The 16,050-nt window shown below is 58.3% G+C and overlaps 6 protein-coding genes across 6 annotated transcripts; 3 read left to right on the top strand and 3 right to left on the bottom strand.

The window, feature by feature from the left end:
• Nucleotides 1-31: 31 nt before the first annotated feature.
• On the bottom strand, nt 32-1,276 carry VDAG_05581 (lactoylglutathione lyase; the record flags this gene model as incomplete). Its single annotated transcript, XM_009652476.1, has 2 exons — nt 32-1,164; nt 1,230-1,276. The coding sequence occupies 2 exons, from the start codon at nt 1,274-1,276 to the stop codon at nt 270-272; spliced, it is 942 nt and encodes a 313-aa protein (XP_009650771.1). The 3' UTR covers nt 32-269.
• An 804-nt stretch (nt 1,277-2,080) lies between these two features.
• VDAG_05582 (adenylosuccinate lyase) lies at nt 2,081-3,971 on the top strand (the record flags this gene model as incomplete). Its single annotated transcript, XM_009652477.1, has 6 exons — nt 2,081-2,411; nt 2,470-2,626; nt 2,749-3,115; nt 3,172-3,197; nt 3,263-3,506; nt 3,651-3,971. 6 exons carry the CDS (start codon nt 2,081-2,083, stop codon nt 3,969-3,971), a joined length of 1,446 nt encoding a protein of 481 aa, XP_009650772.1.
• A 976-nt stretch (nt 3,972-4,947) lies between these two features.
• On the top strand, nt 4,948-6,993 carry VDAG_05583 (uncharacterized protein; the record flags this gene model as incomplete). The annotated part of the gene is made up of 2 exons (XM_009652478.1): nt 4,948-6,075; nt 6,136-6,993. 2 exons carry the CDS (start codon nt 4,948-4,950, stop codon nt 6,991-6,993), a joined length of 1,986 nt encoding a protein of 661 aa, XP_009650773.1.
• Nucleotides 6,994-7,500: 507 nt separating this feature from the next.
• On the bottom strand, nt 7,501-8,277 carry VDAG_05584 (uncharacterized protein; the record flags this gene model as incomplete). The annotated part of the gene is made up of 1 exon (XM_009652479.1): nt 7,501-8,277. The coding sequence occupies one exon, from the start codon at nt 8,275-8,277 to the stop codon at nt 7,501-7,503; it is 777 nt and encodes a 258-aa protein (XP_009650774.1).
• Nucleotides 8,278-9,030: 753 nt separating this feature from the next.
• On the bottom strand, nt 9,031-10,659 carry VDAG_05585 (uncharacterized protein; the record flags this gene model as incomplete). The annotated part of the gene is made up of 3 exons (XM_009652480.1): nt 9,031-9,654; nt 9,704-10,528; nt 10,603-10,659. The coding sequence occupies 3 exons, from the start codon at nt 10,657-10,659 to the stop codon at nt 9,031-9,033; spliced, it is 1,506 nt and encodes a 501-aa protein (XP_009650775.1).
• Nucleotides 10,660-13,494: 2,835 nt separating this feature from the next.
• VDAG_05586 (uncharacterized protein) lies at nt 13,495-15,389 on the top strand (the record flags this gene model as incomplete). The annotated part of the gene is made up of 3 exons (XM_009652481.1): nt 13,495-13,560; nt 13,621-14,044; nt 14,101-15,389. The coding sequence occupies 3 exons, from the start codon at nt 13,495-13,497 to the stop codon at nt 15,387-15,389; spliced, it is 1,779 nt and encodes a 592-aa protein (XP_009650776.1).
• Between the last annotated feature and the right edge of the window lie 661 nt (nt 15,390-16,050).

The raw sequence follows: 16,050 nt of genomic DNA on the forward strand, positions 1-16,050 counted from the left end.
GTGGGGGGGGGGGGGGATCAAGTATATAAAACAGGTGGCCTGGCTTTGACCAGGTAATTGATGAATAATAGCTTTTCTTAATATAAACCGACATGGTCGTTACTATGCCACTAAGAAGAATTGCCACAGCTCGATTTGTATTTTCAATACTCGCATGCCTCTCACAAGTCAACTAACGCCGCCGATTTTCCTCGCCCTCGTTTCGTTGAACAACCAACCTGCCACCATCACAACGCTTCACCAAACGCCGCCCCTCGTTGACAAACGACCTAGAAGTTATCCTTTCCGGTGAACTTCTCGTTCTGCACAACCTCGATCCAGTAGTTATCGGGGTCCAGCAGGAAGGCCACGTTCTTCATACGGCCGTCCGTCAGCCTCTTCTTCCAGTTGCAGTTCAGCGACTCGAAGCGCTCGCACGCGGCATCAATATCGTCGACGGTGACGCAAATGTGGCCGAAGCCCTGCGGCTGGTCGTTGCCGTTGTGGTACTTGAAGTCGGCCTCCTTCTCGGTGCCGTGGTTCCACGTCAGCTCGAGCACGCCCTCGCGCGTGGCGGTGCCGTCGCCGTCCTTGTTGTAGCCGAGGAAGAAGAGGGTGAAGCTGCTGGACTCGTTCTTGCGCAGCAGGTTCATGCCGAGGACGTCGCGGTAAAAGGCGAGCGACTTGTCGGCGTCCTTGACGCGCAGCATGGTGTGGTTCATGCGGTAGGTCGACACGTCCGTCTCGGCGACGCCCTCGGTCGCGGCGACGTCGTTCCACGTGATGAGCTCGACCCAGTAGCCGTCGGCGTCCTTGGCGAAGGCGATGTGGCGCATGCGGCCCTCGGACAGCTTCTTCTGGAACTCGTAGCCCGCCTTCTCGATGCGGTCGCACGCCACCTGGATGTTGTCGACGGCGATGCAGAGGTGGCCGAAGCCGCGGTGGGGCTCGGTGTTGCCGTTGTTGACGGTGTAGCTGGCGTCGTCCTCGGTGCCGTAGTTGTGCGTCAGCTCGATGAGCCCTTCGCGGTCGAAGACGGAGGCGCCTGCCGAGACGGCCTTGGGCGAGTCGTAGGCCAGGAAGTAGAGGTCAAACTTGGCCTCGGGCTGGCGGATCGTCTTGATGACGGTCATGCCGAGGAGCTCGTAGAACTTGATCGACGCCTTGGGGTCCTTGACGCGGATCCTGGGGGGGTGGTGGTGGTGGTCAGGAGGGGAGAGGTTTGTGCTCAAGATCAGAGATGGGCTTACATGGAGTGGTTGAACTTGTAGTTCTTGGGATTCGTGGTGCCTGCCATGGTTGCGAGTTTGTGAAAGGGTTGCGCTAGAGTTCATTGTCAGGGACCATATGGGTATGAGCGTGAGTGAGATGGCAGGAACCGACCTGTGTGGATGGTGGGTTTGTTGAGGTGAGCTTGGGTGAGACGCAGTCGTTGCAGGCCGCGAAGAGAGAACATGTACGTAGCAGTAGCTGTCGTGAATTGCTATGAAGGGGGGCTCAATGGCAGAATTGAGTGGATAGTGGGCAACTTTTCAGGTGCGATGCGAGGCAGAAGGTCCTGTCTTCTTGTTCGGGTCACAATGCCGAGGGCGCGAGTTGGGGTGGTTGTATGGCGTGAAGTACTGGAGCTCCGTTGCGGATACCCCGCAATCAGCTGGTGGTACAGCACCAGATAGTAGACCGCCGCCACCCATGATGATTACGCTCATATGACTGTCACATGAAGCAGCTCCCACAAGTTCTTTGACGATCTGGAAGCTGACATTCCACGCAATCATTGGCATCGCATCAATGGCGCACTCAGACACCAGTGCTCCTGATGCTCACAATTGGTGAGCAGCTTACCTCAGCAGAGAGACTGGCGTTCTGCCGCTCTCTCTGCTATCTCTCACACCGCCTGCCCCATGAAAATGACCCCTCCAAATTACCCCGCCATCCATGTCAGTCCACTACCAGTGACGGACGGTATCGGAACCTTACGGGCAGCGCTTAATGGGCAGTGGAAAATATTTTGAGATCGCCAGCCTGTGACGGTTGTACTCACACCTCATATCACTCACTCGCCTCCAATTATCCATTGAACCCATCCGATTTCCTCATCATGGCTGGCTACGACACATACAGCACGGTGCTAAGCAAGCGCTACCCCTCGGAGGAGATGAAGACCATCTTCTCCGAGCGCAACCGCATCTCAACCTGGCGCACCCTGTGGTACAACCTCGCCGCCGCCGAGAAGGAGCTCGGTATCAAGTCCATCACAGACAGTGCCCTCGAAGCGCTCAAGGCCAACATCAAGATCACCGACAAGGCCTTTGATGTCGCCAAGGAGGAGGAGAGGATCCGCCGCCACGATGTCATGGCCCACGTCCACGCCTATGGCATCGATGCTGGCAAGGAGGCTGCCGGTATCATTCATCTTGGTGCCACATCTTGTAAGCACAGGCCGATACAAGACTCGGGTTGCAAAAAAAATTCTAATGCACTAGATAGGCTACGTCACCGACGGTGCTGAGCTGATTCTGATGCGCGATGCTCTTGACCTGCTCATCCCCAAGCTCGCCAAGGTCATCTCCAACATACAGCAGACCGGCTTGGCTTGGAAGGATGTTCCTTGCCTGGGCTACACTCACTACCAGGCTGCGCAGCTGTAAGTCAATTACCTTCATGTCAGGCAGTCTGCGTTTCATCGTAGGCTTGCTGCGATACCGGAGTGGCTACAGCTTCTGCACTTGTAGCACTCGAAAACATTATGCGCTGACATGAACCCAGTATTACTCAGGGCAAGCGTCTGGCTCAGTGGGCGCAGGATCTCGTGTCTGACCTCGAGAACCTCGAGCGCGCGCGCGCCGACCTCAAGTTCCGCGGCGCCCAGGGCACCACTGGCACTCAGGCCTCCTTTGTCGAGCTGTTCGAGGGCGATACCGCCAAGATTGACCGCCTCAACGAGCTCCTCTGCGAGAAGCTCGGCTTCCCTCAGTGCTACGACATCTCTACGCAGACCTACTCTCGCAAGGTCGACCTGAATGTGGCCAACGCCGTCTGCGGCATTGGTTCTACTGTGCAGCGCATCACGGGTGACATCCGTCACCTTGCCAACCTGAAGGAGATGGAGGAGCCTTTCGAGTCGACCCAGATTGTGAGTCTGACGAAAGAAACTACCGTGTCTGACTTTGCGCGCTAACACATAGTCAGGGTTCGAGTGCCATGGCCTACAAGAGGTACGAGATGTCTCGTTATCTCCTACGCAACCCGTTGCTAACAAGCCCAGGAACCCCATGCGCAGCGAGCGCATTGCCTCTCTTGGCCGCAAGCTCATGAGCCTGCCCATCAACTTTGCCAACACATACGCCTCTCAGTGGTTTGAGCGCACTCTTGACGATTCGGCCATCCGTCGCATGGACATCCCTGAGATGTTCCTCCTCGCCGACAGCATCCTGAACACCATGGACAACGTCACCAATGGTCTCGTTATCTACCCCGCGCGTATCCATGCCCATGTCATGTCCGAGCTTCCCTTCATGGCCAGTGTATGTGATATTGTTCTTTTCCCTCCAATACTTTTATGGGGCCGCAGTAGCTTTTGCGAGTGCCACTTGGCAACGCGAGGCCGGCGCCTACGCGGTCATGTCGAAATTATGCATGAGAACCGACAGGCGGCTAACAATTCGCAGGAGAACATCATCATGAAGCTGTCGACCCACGGTGTGTCCCGCCAGGATGCGCACGAGGAGGTCCGCGTGCTGTCCCACCAGGCCAGCGACGTCGTCAAGCAGCAGGGCGGCCAGAACGACCTCATTGAGCGCATGAAGAGGACCGAGTTCTTCAAGCCCGTCTGGAACGAGATTGATGACATGCTCAAGCCTGAGCTGTTCACAGGCCGGTCCGCTGAGATCGTGGAGCGCTACTTTGGACCCGAGGGACCTGTCGCGCAGAAGCTGGCGCCGTACAAGGAGTACATTGCCAAGACCAAGCCCGTTCAGCTGTCCGTATGAGGTAATGGATGTGTTCCTGGTAGGTAGACAAGGACGACGAGATGGAGAGAAAAGCAATGATGGCATGACAGCGGCGTTTGGGCTGGATCCCCGAGCGGGACCTCGCAAAAAGGTATTTAGAAAATCGGGATAGGTAGAAGAAAAAGAGCGACTTTTGAAACTGGATGTTGCATAAATCCCCCAATGGCTCAAGAGCACGACCGGTTCCATGGGAATTGGCTGTCTCGATGACCGCTTTCAGCATGTGTGAGTGGGGTCCATCTGGTCGCTCGAAGCAGTCTGGCTGAGACAGGGAAGGCCACAGCCGAGCGCGAATCTCTCGAATAGAATTAGGGAAAATCTTGATGATCAAGCCACCCCCAGAATGTCGTTCCTGACCACAACATCAAGACAAAAAGGTCGTGTCAAAGGATGGGAATTGAGATGGGCCAAGTGGGCCAGGGAGGATGATGGCGGGGAGACCGCGGCGCGTCTAGTGACGCCTTTTGGCCCGGTAGGTTACTAGGTAGGTATCTACCTAAGGTCCTAGGTAGGTTGCTACCTAAGGTCCTAGGTAGGTTGCTACCTAAGGTCCTAGGTAGGTTGCTACCACTGCGGGCACATTACGTAGAGGCCCAAGTCCCCCAGATGCCAGCCGGGTAGGGCGTCCCAGAGTTAGCCGCCGTCACTCGACGACTCTCATCTCTGCTCTGTGACATGCCTTCCTTCCTTCCTTCCTTTTTCATCTCCGCCAGCTTTTCTGAAGCGCCAGAGCTTCAATCATGCCGACTTCATCTACGGATACTCTCAAATCAAGCCCTGTATCACCAAACGCCTGACACGAGAGATCTTCGGCGCTGCCGTGTTTGTGCGCCCATCCAGCTGTAGTGGACGAGCCATCTATCTATCTCGTTCCTTGTTCCAGATCTTTCGAAACAACATCTCGTCCGCCCGTGCTGGCTACGCGGCCCACGGCTGACATTCGCAAATTACCATCATGATGAACCGGCCGAGTTTTCAGCCGATTGACTACGAGGAGGCCGTCATGGACGATGCAGAAATACTGGGCCTCGACACCCGTGGAGACATGGCCCAGGCTGCAGCACCAGCGGCAGCAGCAGGTACCACCACCGTGACCAGGTCGCCCTTGTCCAAACTGCGATCTCTCTCCGACGGCGGCGGCACGCCTGCGAGGCTGTCACCATCTCCGCTCATCCTCGAGACGACGGGCAAGGCGACGTCAAAGGACGACAACCACATCAGAGACACCGCAATCGCCCCGAGCACGCCCCGTCGCGTTGATTTTACTCCCAAGGGCCTATCACTACACATGCCGCCGCACCAGCGAGACTTTGCCTCTCCGCCACCGCCTTCTGCCGCCGCCTCTGCCGTATTCACCAAGCCAGCACCTTTATCCCCCAAGCTCGACCATTCGTACGCCAGTCCGACAAACATCCTGCCCCGTCGCTCCCGCGGCCTCGACTTCTCCCGCGCAGCCACCAGCCTGCACCACTCGACCCTCGCCGAGCAGTCCTCCCCCGACTCCTCCCCGACCATCGGCGGCGGCCGCGCCATGAACATACCCCAGCGACGGAGCAACGACTACAACAACGCCGAGCAATTGTCCAACTCGCTCTGGTCCATGATGGGCAACCAGGAGCGCATGAACATATCGAGCTCCTTGGGCAGCGCCCACCCGTTCGCCTCGGATTCCTCATCCGATGACGACATGGACGAGGACATGGACGACGCAATCGTCACGACACCGCAGGTCAACCGAACCGGCGGACCGCTCGGCTCACCAGCGGTCAACAGCCTTCTGAGCTTCCAGCAACGCCAGCGCCCACGGAAGCAGCCGAGAAAGAAGAGTCGGGGGCCCTTGGGACTCGGCTTCGGCTCAGCCTCAGCTGGCGCGCTCTCCAAGTCACCGCCCATTGCCAAGGATATCCCCATGTCCCATTCACGACGCGAGAGCATCAGCTGGCAGGCGAACCAGCTGCACATTTCGAGCGCCGACGAGGACAGGATGGGCGGCGACAGCATCAATGGGGTCATGGGCATCTCTGGCCAGAAGCCGCGGCACACCATCATGCGGCAGGTCGCCGCGCGGCGAGGAAATCTCATGGTAAGACACTCTTTTTTTCCTACACTTTTCACATTCTTTTCTTGCTAATGCACTGCACAGCCCAAGACGAAAAACTTTGCCCGCATCAAGCACGCACTCCTCGAAGAAGGTGCGCCTGTGGAGACCGAGGTGCTCCGCGAACGTGAGGTCATACGACAGGTCCGCGAGAGCGACGTCGACCTCGAACCTAGAACTACCACCGCCCAGTCTTCGCCCAACCTGGTGAACCAGGACATCGACGAAATGCCTGGCGAAGACATGAACATGAACCCCGACCAGGCAGGCCTTTCCAGTAGTTTCAAGCAGCAAGCTATCAAGAATTCAAAGGGCGCCAAGTTCTGGGACACGTTCTCCGAGTCGAGCAGCATCGGCAACCGGACGACGCCGCCGCCGCCGTCCTTCAACCCCCGTGGCTCGTCCTCCGGCGTCAGCGAAGACATCAACATGGACTCGCCTTCTCTCGGTGCCACCGCCAGCTTCGCCATGGCCGCAAGCAGCGGCGAGTCGACCAAGGGCGACACGCCCAACGTCTCGCAGCCCGCCTTCCCACAGCAGTCGCAGCAGGGCCCCAGTGCCGCTGAGATCACCCGCCGCATCAACAGCAAGCGGCGCCGCGAGGACGACTTTGACCCTGTCAGCTTCAAGCGCCGTGCTGTGAGCCCTGGCATGAGCGTCCACAACTCGCCCATCATGCAGAGCCCGCGGCAGCGAGAGAGCGCGCCGTGGGGCTCTCGACCGGGCAGCAACGGCGGCGAGAGGGCTGACCGGGGCGGCAGCGGGGCAGCGAGCGACACGGGGAGCGGGAGTCTCGGCGGCACGCCCGGGAACGGGGGCCGTCTGAATGGAGGCAAGGGACGAGTAGGGTTCCAGGGCATGGTAGATACGAACGACCACCTGATGCGTATGAGCATCGAGTGATGGGCAGTGGTGGGGTCTGTATTTTGATCGGCATCTACGCGGAGGCGGTTTGCTTTCTCGCGTGGTTTTATTTGGCTGGCTATGCTACGTCACGGCGTTTGGGATCATATTGGAGGAGGGCTCATGCAGCCCCTGGCGTAGACTCGGCGTGGGGTCTTGGTATCTGACAGCATTACCGGGTATGGCTGAAAGCAGTCTTTTTGATAGCGAATACCACTCTGCTTATGATTTATGGGATCGTCGGTTTCGTGTTGCGCATCATCTTGCACGCATGCGAATTGAGTCAAGGCACAAAGGGGATTTGGTATGACTTTCTCATCCATTGAAATAGCTAGACCCCCGTCTTTGGGTATCTCCGCAACGCCAGAAACGCCGTCACCCCATGATCCTCTCCTTCTCGTCAAAATGTCAAAAATTTCACATCCCATCAAAAGGCCATTATAGTGCACCCACCGCTCCCACACAGTTTCCTGACGAGGACTGCTCACGAAAGGGGACACAGCGGCTCTACTCAACGCCAACGCCCTCCTCCGGAACCCGCAGGCTGCCCAGCTTATCATCCAGCCACCGCGCCAGCTCCTCGGCCTGCCTGCGCATCGCGACGACGGCCGCGCCGCCCACGCTGCCGGCGACGCTGCTCGCGACGCTGACCGTCGTCGCGGCCCCGGCGCTGAGCACGCTGTCCCTGTCATCGGGCGACGCGGGGGTCAGGCCGCCGTCGGCGTGCTGACCGGCGTGCGGACCGGTGGCGGCCCCGGCGGCATCCTCGGGCAGGGGCCCGATGCAGACGAAGAGGAGGCCGCACTTGAGCCTGCGGATGAGGAGCACGCCGTGCGAGAGCTGGACCGTGATGGCGAGGGGTTTGGCGGGGCGGGCAGCGGCGTCGGGTTCGGCGGCGGAGGACGAGGAGAGGGACGGCGGCGTTGCGGATTCGGGGAGCGCCGGGGCGAGGGCGGGGTCTGCGGCGGCGTGGAGGGCGTAGAGGGAGGCTGCTACCGTGGCTTGGGTGCGCAGCAGGGCGACGGGGGAGGCGGATTGGGTTGTCGTCGTCGTCGGCGGCGAGGCTGCTGTCGCCGTTGTCGACGTGTTGCTGTTGGTGGTGGTGACGGAGCCGCTTCCAACCGCTGGGGCGGGAGCCAGAGGGACGGCGGGCGTCGAGGCGTGGGCGAGGAGTTTGCCGGAGGGGGTTGTGAGAAGGGCGGCGTGGAGGGTCGGTGAGAGGTTTGCGGCGAGGAAGGCCGTGAGGCGTTTCGTCAGCAGGAGAGGGGGCGTTTGGGCGGACATGGTTGTTTTCTCTCTGTTGCTGGCTCTGTCGAGGGTGGCCTGTTGTTGGGCTTTGGAGGCGAGTGATTGCGCGCTGTGGGCCTGGGGTTGACGATGCCGCGGTCGCGGAGTAGGTCGCCGTGCTGTTTATTTTTGATGGCCTCCCGCGGTGGAAGCTTCGGAAGCTCGAGGCGATGAGCAGCAATTCGTGCTGAGCTCGCGAGGGGGAAGCTTGTTTTGTGACGTTTGCTGGTGCTAGGGAGGAATTGACTTGAGGTGCTGTCAAGCGGAGAGCTGTCTCAAGACGACAACCAAGGCAGGAAGAGGAAGGGTGGGGTCATGGAGCTGGTCTGTGCGGGGATGGAGCTCGCGGGGCAGCACCGACCCATACCTACCTCCTGCCTAGTAGCGAGATCATCGTTGGACATCATTGGATTTGAGAAAGAGGAAGAGAAAAGACAGCCAGGTGGATTAAACCCAGGTCTGTGAATGCCCAATATCTTTAGGAGGAAGAACCCCGAGCGCTCTGCCACTGAGCCACGGCTTCGGAGGCTTGGGAGCTATGTTGTTTATCTAGGCCCCCTATTCCTTTCGAGTTCATGGAGCTGATGAGGGAATCTATGGCCTCTATCCAGAGTCCTAGAGTACTTGTTCATGTCTATCGAGAAATGCTGCCGTGGGCTTCACTCCATGTCACTCAATACAATCACATCTGTCCCAAAGAAGCAAACTATTTCCAAGCGCACCATAAGAAACAACAGCAACGGTTCTCCGTCAAGTCGAAGCCTCCGAAGCAGAGTCACTGTCGTCATCCTCCATCTTTTCCTCAGTCTGATCCAGCCCGTTCAGCACCAAGAACCGCCTCCTCGCATCATCGCGCACGTCGACGTACTCCCGCCCCTCCCCCGTGTCCGTCTTCCAGCTCGCATACAAGCTGTCAATCTTGCCGCACAGCTCCACCGAGCCCCTCGCCGAGAACTTCCAGTCCCAGTCAAAGAGCAGGCGGACCGCCTTGAGCAGACCCTTCGAGTAGTCCATCTGCGCGAGGACGTCGTCAATGTTCACAGTCTTGGTGCCGCACTTGACTGCGCACACGCATGGCGGCCCCCACTTGGGATGCGTGCACTGGGACATCTTGATGACCTCGCGCACGTGCTCGCACCCGCCGTAATCGCACCTACACGTCTTGTCGAGGTCGAGGTCGCCCCAGCGGTCGAGCTGGTCCGACTCGGCCTCCTCGAGGAGGCAGTACGTGTCGGCGCAGGCCGTGACATGGACGCACCCCGCGGCGCACCCGGCGCAGGGATCGCGGCTCGGGAGCTCCCGGGCTGTCATCATGCGGTACAGGACGGCGCCGAGGGCCCAGTGCTCGTCACTGAGGGTGTACATGCGATGATTCTGCGGTTCGTCAGCGTGGGCATCCAAGTGAAGCAATCGTGGTTCTCACCTTTTGGCCATCACGGGTGTACTTGTCCATCGACTTTCGCATCTCGACGAGGCTGACCTCGCGCGTTGCTTCGAGATGGCTCGGCTCCGCGTGCGGTGCCATGATCTGCCCAAACGCATTGCTTATGGTGGGCTCACCCCGGGCGCCCTTGTCGTGCCGCGATGCCGGATGGCCCGAGACGAATGCCTGGCCCCAGTGGCCGAGCTTGCACTGCCCGTACAACTCGGCGCCGCGCGGGTTCTGGAACAGGATGGACGCCGGGGTGATGGCGCGGTGTAGGATAGGCATCCAGTCCGTGTCCGTTTTGGTCCACATGTGCGTGCCCGCCTTCCAGTCCACGTCGTGACGGTACCCATCGTGCGCCCAGGCGAGGGCACGCATGACCGACGTGAGGACGTGCCAGCAGAGTGACTCGGGCATGAAGACCCTGCGGTTCTTCACCTGGGGGTTCTTGTCGACGAGGAGAGCCTCGAGGTTCCCGGCATCGCAGTTGTCCCAGACGAGATAGTCCTCTGTCGCTTCGACATCGCTAAAGGGTTTGGCGTTGAGCGGCTTCTGGCGCAGGTAGCCGGCTAGCGAGACAATGTTCTCGTGGTTGAAAATGTGTGAAATCTGCCGGCCAAAGTTGAGTTCGTAGACGAGGTCCAGGAGGCCCTTGGCATGGCGCTGCTTGGTCGTCAAGAAGCCGGGATTTTGGTGTTGCGACTTGTAATACTCGTCAAAGTCGTTGATCCGCCGCGCGACGAATATCTCGCCATCAGCGTGTCGACGCGCAAGCCAGCGCGACTCACCCAACTTCTTGACGAGCTCAAAGTCTTGAGGCTCCTCCATCGGGTGGTCAGTGTCGGATTGCATCGTCAGATACTGTTCAGCAGTAGATGTTGTCGCTTTGGGGGCACTTTGTCAAGTGTAAACGCCTTGCGAAGGCCATCAAGAGGAAGGTCTGCCACGGACATTGCTGGATAGGAAAGCAGCAGCATATCACGAAGAAGAGAGCGCGACTGAGTTGTCAGACAAAGACATAGAAAGCTGGCGCTGGCCCTTTGTCTGGGACCTTGGGATAACTATTGCCAGCGTCAATGATGCCTTTGTCTAGGTTGACGTTGTAAGTCTAGGACGCCCAGCCATGAACGGAACGTTTGTTCCTGGAGGGTGTAGGCCTCAGCCATCATCACATGAGAGACATGACTAGAAAGACGTCGTCGAGTCAATTGGCCCTCCTTGCAGTATGGGGCTGGGCTGGTAAGCAGCACTGTTGACGAGGTTACTTTCTGTGGTCGTAGTTTGCCACGAGAGGGAAAATGAGATGAGAGACATCAGGCTGAATCCAAACGACTGTCGAGTGTTTCTCTTGGCGTCTAACCAGAGGCGCCTTTCTTTGACTGGTGTCTTTTGACGTTTTCTTAGGCGTGGCTGCAAGGGAGGCAACCCAGAACATGGCATAGCCGCGCGGATTACAGCAGCTTGCCAAAACAGGATCCAAGCAACCCAAAGCAATAAACATGGTGTCTCAGAGGAAAGCGGTCACGTCGCGCAGGCCCCAGTTTCGTCATGCGACAAGCGGGGGGCGCATTATATCGGGGATGCCGTCTGTTCTGTTCTCGAGCGACGAGTCCAATCCCAACCCCCCACCGGTTGCTTCGGAGGCAGACGATCCAAGGTTGCACTCGGCAAGTACCGTTTCGGCCAGCAAGGGGTTTTTTGGGTTTGTTTTTGGCTCGGTCAACGGGCGCAGTTGTGCAAAATCGGCTGCGTTCATTCGCGCCCTCGCTCGAAAAGCGACCTGTGAACGCGTGGATAGGTACTATTGTGCAGCACAAGTACATGCCGCGACGAGCGGCTACCCGGCACCTGGTTCGGCAGCGGCTACGACGGCTGTCCCAGAAGGCAGGCCTCTCGACGCGCAGCCAGCTGCACGTGAGGGTATTGGCGTTGAGGGTGTTCGGTTGGCTCACGATGGCCTCTTCGAGGGGGCGACAGCCTCGTAGCCGCCACAAAAACACCGGAGCACCCAAGCCTCGGGAGTCCGACGATGATGTTCCTCGAATGAATGAATGAAAGGGAACAAAAGCAGCATGTGGAAGGGATGACAGGTAGCGGCTACGAGGGGCTAGTGGAGATGCCAAACGGTGGCCCCATTTCCCCCAAATGTCACTAGGCTCGTCTGGGCGTTAGCGTCGTGTACCTGCGTCGGGGCCCTTCTGATTCGACGCGGGGGTCCCTTGGGTCCAGGCCTCAAACCACGTCCAGACAATGAAATGCCCGCTGATGAGGTGCTCATGGCCAATGGCGGCCCCCAGGTACAGTGCTCCTCCTCCCAGGGCCTTTCCCAGGATCCTTCCATTCTGGGCACTGCTGCTGGGCAGCCCTGGGCAATGCAGTGAATCGTGACCAACTACAGGTCAGGAAATGATTGGCGCCAAACCTTCCTGCCCCAGGCCTCTTGCCCCCCAAGCCCCCCAGGCCTCTTGCCCCTTGGGTCAAGGCTCCCAAGGCTCCTGCTCAGGGCCCCCAAGGTTCCTGACAGTAAGGTACTGTACATTGCAAGCCCAAGGTCAAGGCAGGCGCCCCTGATGCTCCTCCTCCACAAACGGTCGGGATCCGCCTTCCTCATACGTCCGAGCGCCGATCTCCTGCCCTTCGGACTCGTTCCCGCCCTCCTCTTTGACCTCAGACCCTCGACATCATCTCCCTGCCAGTGGTTCGTGAACCCTCCCTCCTCCATCATTCCACTGCTTGGCTTTGATGGCGGGCACGACCGTTTTCGACTCTTCCTCTCGCCTCTGAACCTTCCGTCGCCTTGCGTGAATTCCACGCCGCCTGTCATTCCAACCCAACACTCAAACACTCATTGACCCCTCGCCCACGCTCGTCGTTTCTCTCTCACACAACCACACTCTCGCTTTCGCTCTCATTCTCGCCAAAAACGTCTTGCGCGATCAACATCATTCTTGTTACGCATTGCTTCCTTTTTCGACTCCCTGATACCCAGCGCGCGCCTTCCCTCCGGTAGATCAAACCCGGCAATAGCGAAACCATCCACCCTGATCGACGACGACATCCACTTGCGCCTTACCATTCGGCACTCATCCCAAGTCCCCCATACACTAACTCCGGCGTCCTGTTTCTTCGTCCCTCCTCCAAGTCGTCTCTTCCCCAACCTTGCGCGGCATTGGCAGGCCTCATACTCTGAGCTGCCGATCCATTCACCATTCGTCGAGCCTTTCTTGCCCTTTCCTTCGTCGAAGAAGAAGAAGAAGCGTCCCACGCGATCCACCAGCCGCTCGCCAGTCGCCAGTCTTCGAAGGTGGCCCTCACCTCGCCTCGCCTGGTCGTGCCACGACGTCGTTGCGTCTCAGATCGTTTCTCGCACCCACCCGCACATACCACCCAGTGGCCCACATTCCGACCACCCTGCGCCCTCCCTCCCCTCCGTCCTCGTCCCCCTACCCCTTCGCTGTATCCGGCCTCGAGCGACCTGGGACTGATCCCTCTCCTTCCTTTGTTTCGTCGCAACAACTGTACGCAAACAGTCATCACGACAGAGCACAAGTCGATTACTTCGCGGGCGAGTAACGACATGTGCTAACGGCCGGTCCGGAACACGAGATATCATAACGACGTTTGACACGACGATTGACTTGGCGCTCGACGTTGCGCACGCCACATGATTCGAGCGGCGACGAAGAATCGTCTCAACTACCAAGCCTCTTGCTCCCGCCACTTCGGGCACCTGCCATCCTTTCTAAGCCCCTCTCCGCCTGTCGCTTCCCTGCAGCACACACAACATCATGGGTTGCTGCACGAATCGACGCAAGGTCGTCGAGGCTCGGCCTGAGCAGAAGTGGGATTACATTGTGAGTGTGTCCTCATTCAGAGTTGTCACAAGTCCTGCTTACTGACCTTACGCACCGTAGAACCTGAACGACTTCAAGTCAAAAGGCTGTGCCACTCCCTTCGCCTACGGGTACCTCTGGTTCATGCTCATCATCTCGATTGCTGTCTACGGCGTCGACACGTTTACTGCCGTCAACCTGCTCGTCTTCAACAAATGGTCCGGCGAGATCGACCCCGCCATTGATTTTGAGATATCGAAATGGATCTTCTCCATCTGCATCATTGCATCTTTTGTCAACCTCGGCTTCGAACAGCTCCGCGCCATGCGCGTCATGAAGCGCGGCAACATTGCTGAATGCTACCTTGACAACATTGCCGTCCGCCTGGAGAGTATTCGCCTGGGAAAGCGACAGGGCTACAGGCGATTCCTCGTCTTTGCTGAACTCACCAAGAGCAAGAAGGGTGGGCAGTATATCGCCCTGTTTACCTACTTCAGCTTCCAGTGTAAGTGAAACGAACCCTCTCCCAGTGCCTTGGCGGAATGCCTCTGACCCATACAGCCTGGATTCGCGTCTTGCTCTGCTCCGGACCACGCCAGGCCATCAATGCCTTGACCCTCAAGTCTGTTTACGAGGTCAAGCTCTCTTCCGATGGAGGCGGCAATGTCGGGGAGGAAATTCTGAGCTTCTTTGAAAAGATCAAGGAACTCGCCACGCAGGACACCCGACAGGCCGTCATCTTGTCGGGCATGCTCTTCACTCTCGTTGTCTGGATCTTCTCGGCCTTATTCCTTCTGGCCGCCGTTCTGTTCTACGTCTTCTTCCTATGGCACTGGATTCCCCGTGCCGACGGCGGCCTGTCTGGCTACTGTGAGCGAAAGGTCAACAAATCTCTGACGAAGATTGTCCATGAGAAGGTCGACAAAGCTCTCGCCAAGGAAGAGCGGAAGCAACTCAAGGCCGGCATCAACGGTGTTGAGAAACCCATCCTCGGCCGCCAGGCTACGCTTCCGACCCTGCCAAACTTGGGTGAGCCCGGCAAGGTTCCCGACATGCCTCAGCTCGATCGCAAGGACACCATGACCACGCTGCCGCCTTACACATCGCAACCCGCAAGCCCTGGCAGCATCGAGCTTGGTCAGATGGACAGGAAGAGACCCATGCCTCCGAGGACAACCACCATGTCGTCCACTGCCAGCTACAACTCGAACGCTCCGCTCATGGGCAACAGCGCCGACATGGGCTACGCCACTCCACTGCCGTCCGGCAACGCCATGGCACCTCCCAACCGCCCTGGCACGTCCAACTCTCACAGGACTGCCGGGCGGCCGCCTCCGGACCCCATGTCTGCACACAGTTCTTCCTTGCGCAACAACATCACAGAGAGTCCTTTGACCTACTCTGCCGGCACAATGCCGCCATTTCCTGCGCCCGTTCGGTCCACGACGGGCAGGACATTCGACACGTATGACGGCGGCCGTTCATCACCGGCGCCAAGCAGGCCTGCGTACGGCGAGTACACTCTACCATCGGACGGACGCGCCAGTCCCGCTCCTTCTGTATTCTCAGATCGTTCCGCTGTACCATCATCGGCGCGTGGCGCTTCCAGTGGATCTTTCCAGCCATATCAGCCAGGCCGTGGCGCAACGGGCCCCTTGCCGAACCGTGGGCCGGGCCCGCACTACACGCCGTCCCGGAATATGACGGCGCCGATGCCCCCACGGGGAGACAACGATTACTTTACGCGTCCAGGCACGTCGCAAAGTCACAGGCCAAACCCTCGTGGGCCAGATCGCGGCTACGACACGTACAACGCGGATCCAGAGTCGCAAAGAGATGCGAGGTATTAAAGCGGGGGCCTACCAGAGGATCTATCCGAACGTGTTTGATCCGTTTCATATTGTTTTCATGATGAGCCGGCGGCCTTGGGCAGCGCTGGTTTCTGCCAGAGCGAGCTTCTTGATATCCATTCTAGCAACAGGGTTGGAGGGCGACCAGCTTGGATCAAAGTGTTTGGCCAAGTTTTCGGTGCACACTTTATCAATATAACGACTTTTATTTCCATCACACTTGACGGTCCTTCCCGCAAGTTCTCTCTTGCTGACGTGATGGTTCTGCTTGTCTTGCGTGATGCTCGGGGTTTGAAGCTGGTCATTAGTAAGAACCAGCATCAGCAGTATCCAATTCAAAACCCGCGCGATTGAGGCTGACGATTTGTCATCTCCAACAACCAGTGATGCTGAGGAGTTTCGGGCGACGAAGGGCGCAATTCGACCTTTCATCTTGTCAAACCAACAAGAATGCAGTTTCGCCTTCCTTTCCTTTCTGTTTTCCTCCCGGTCTCCCAGTCTCTCTTTGCCATCTCTCACATCCATGACATCGAAACACATTCGAACCCGCGTACCCCGCCTTACCAGCTGCTGACATCCAACACCTCGTCCAACCCTCCTGCAACACTAATCTTCACTCCAGATTACCCTTTCCTTACCATTCAATCTTCTCCTTGTTCTG

This window comes from Verticillium dahliae, genomic scaffold (genome assembly GCF_000150675.1).
Source record: "Verticillium dahliae VdLs.17 supercont1.10 genomic scaffold, whole genome shotgun sequence".
NCBI classification, from domain to species: domain Eukaryota; kingdom Fungi; phylum Ascomycota; class Sordariomycetes; order Glomerellales; family Plectosphaerellaceae; genus Verticillium; species Verticillium dahliae.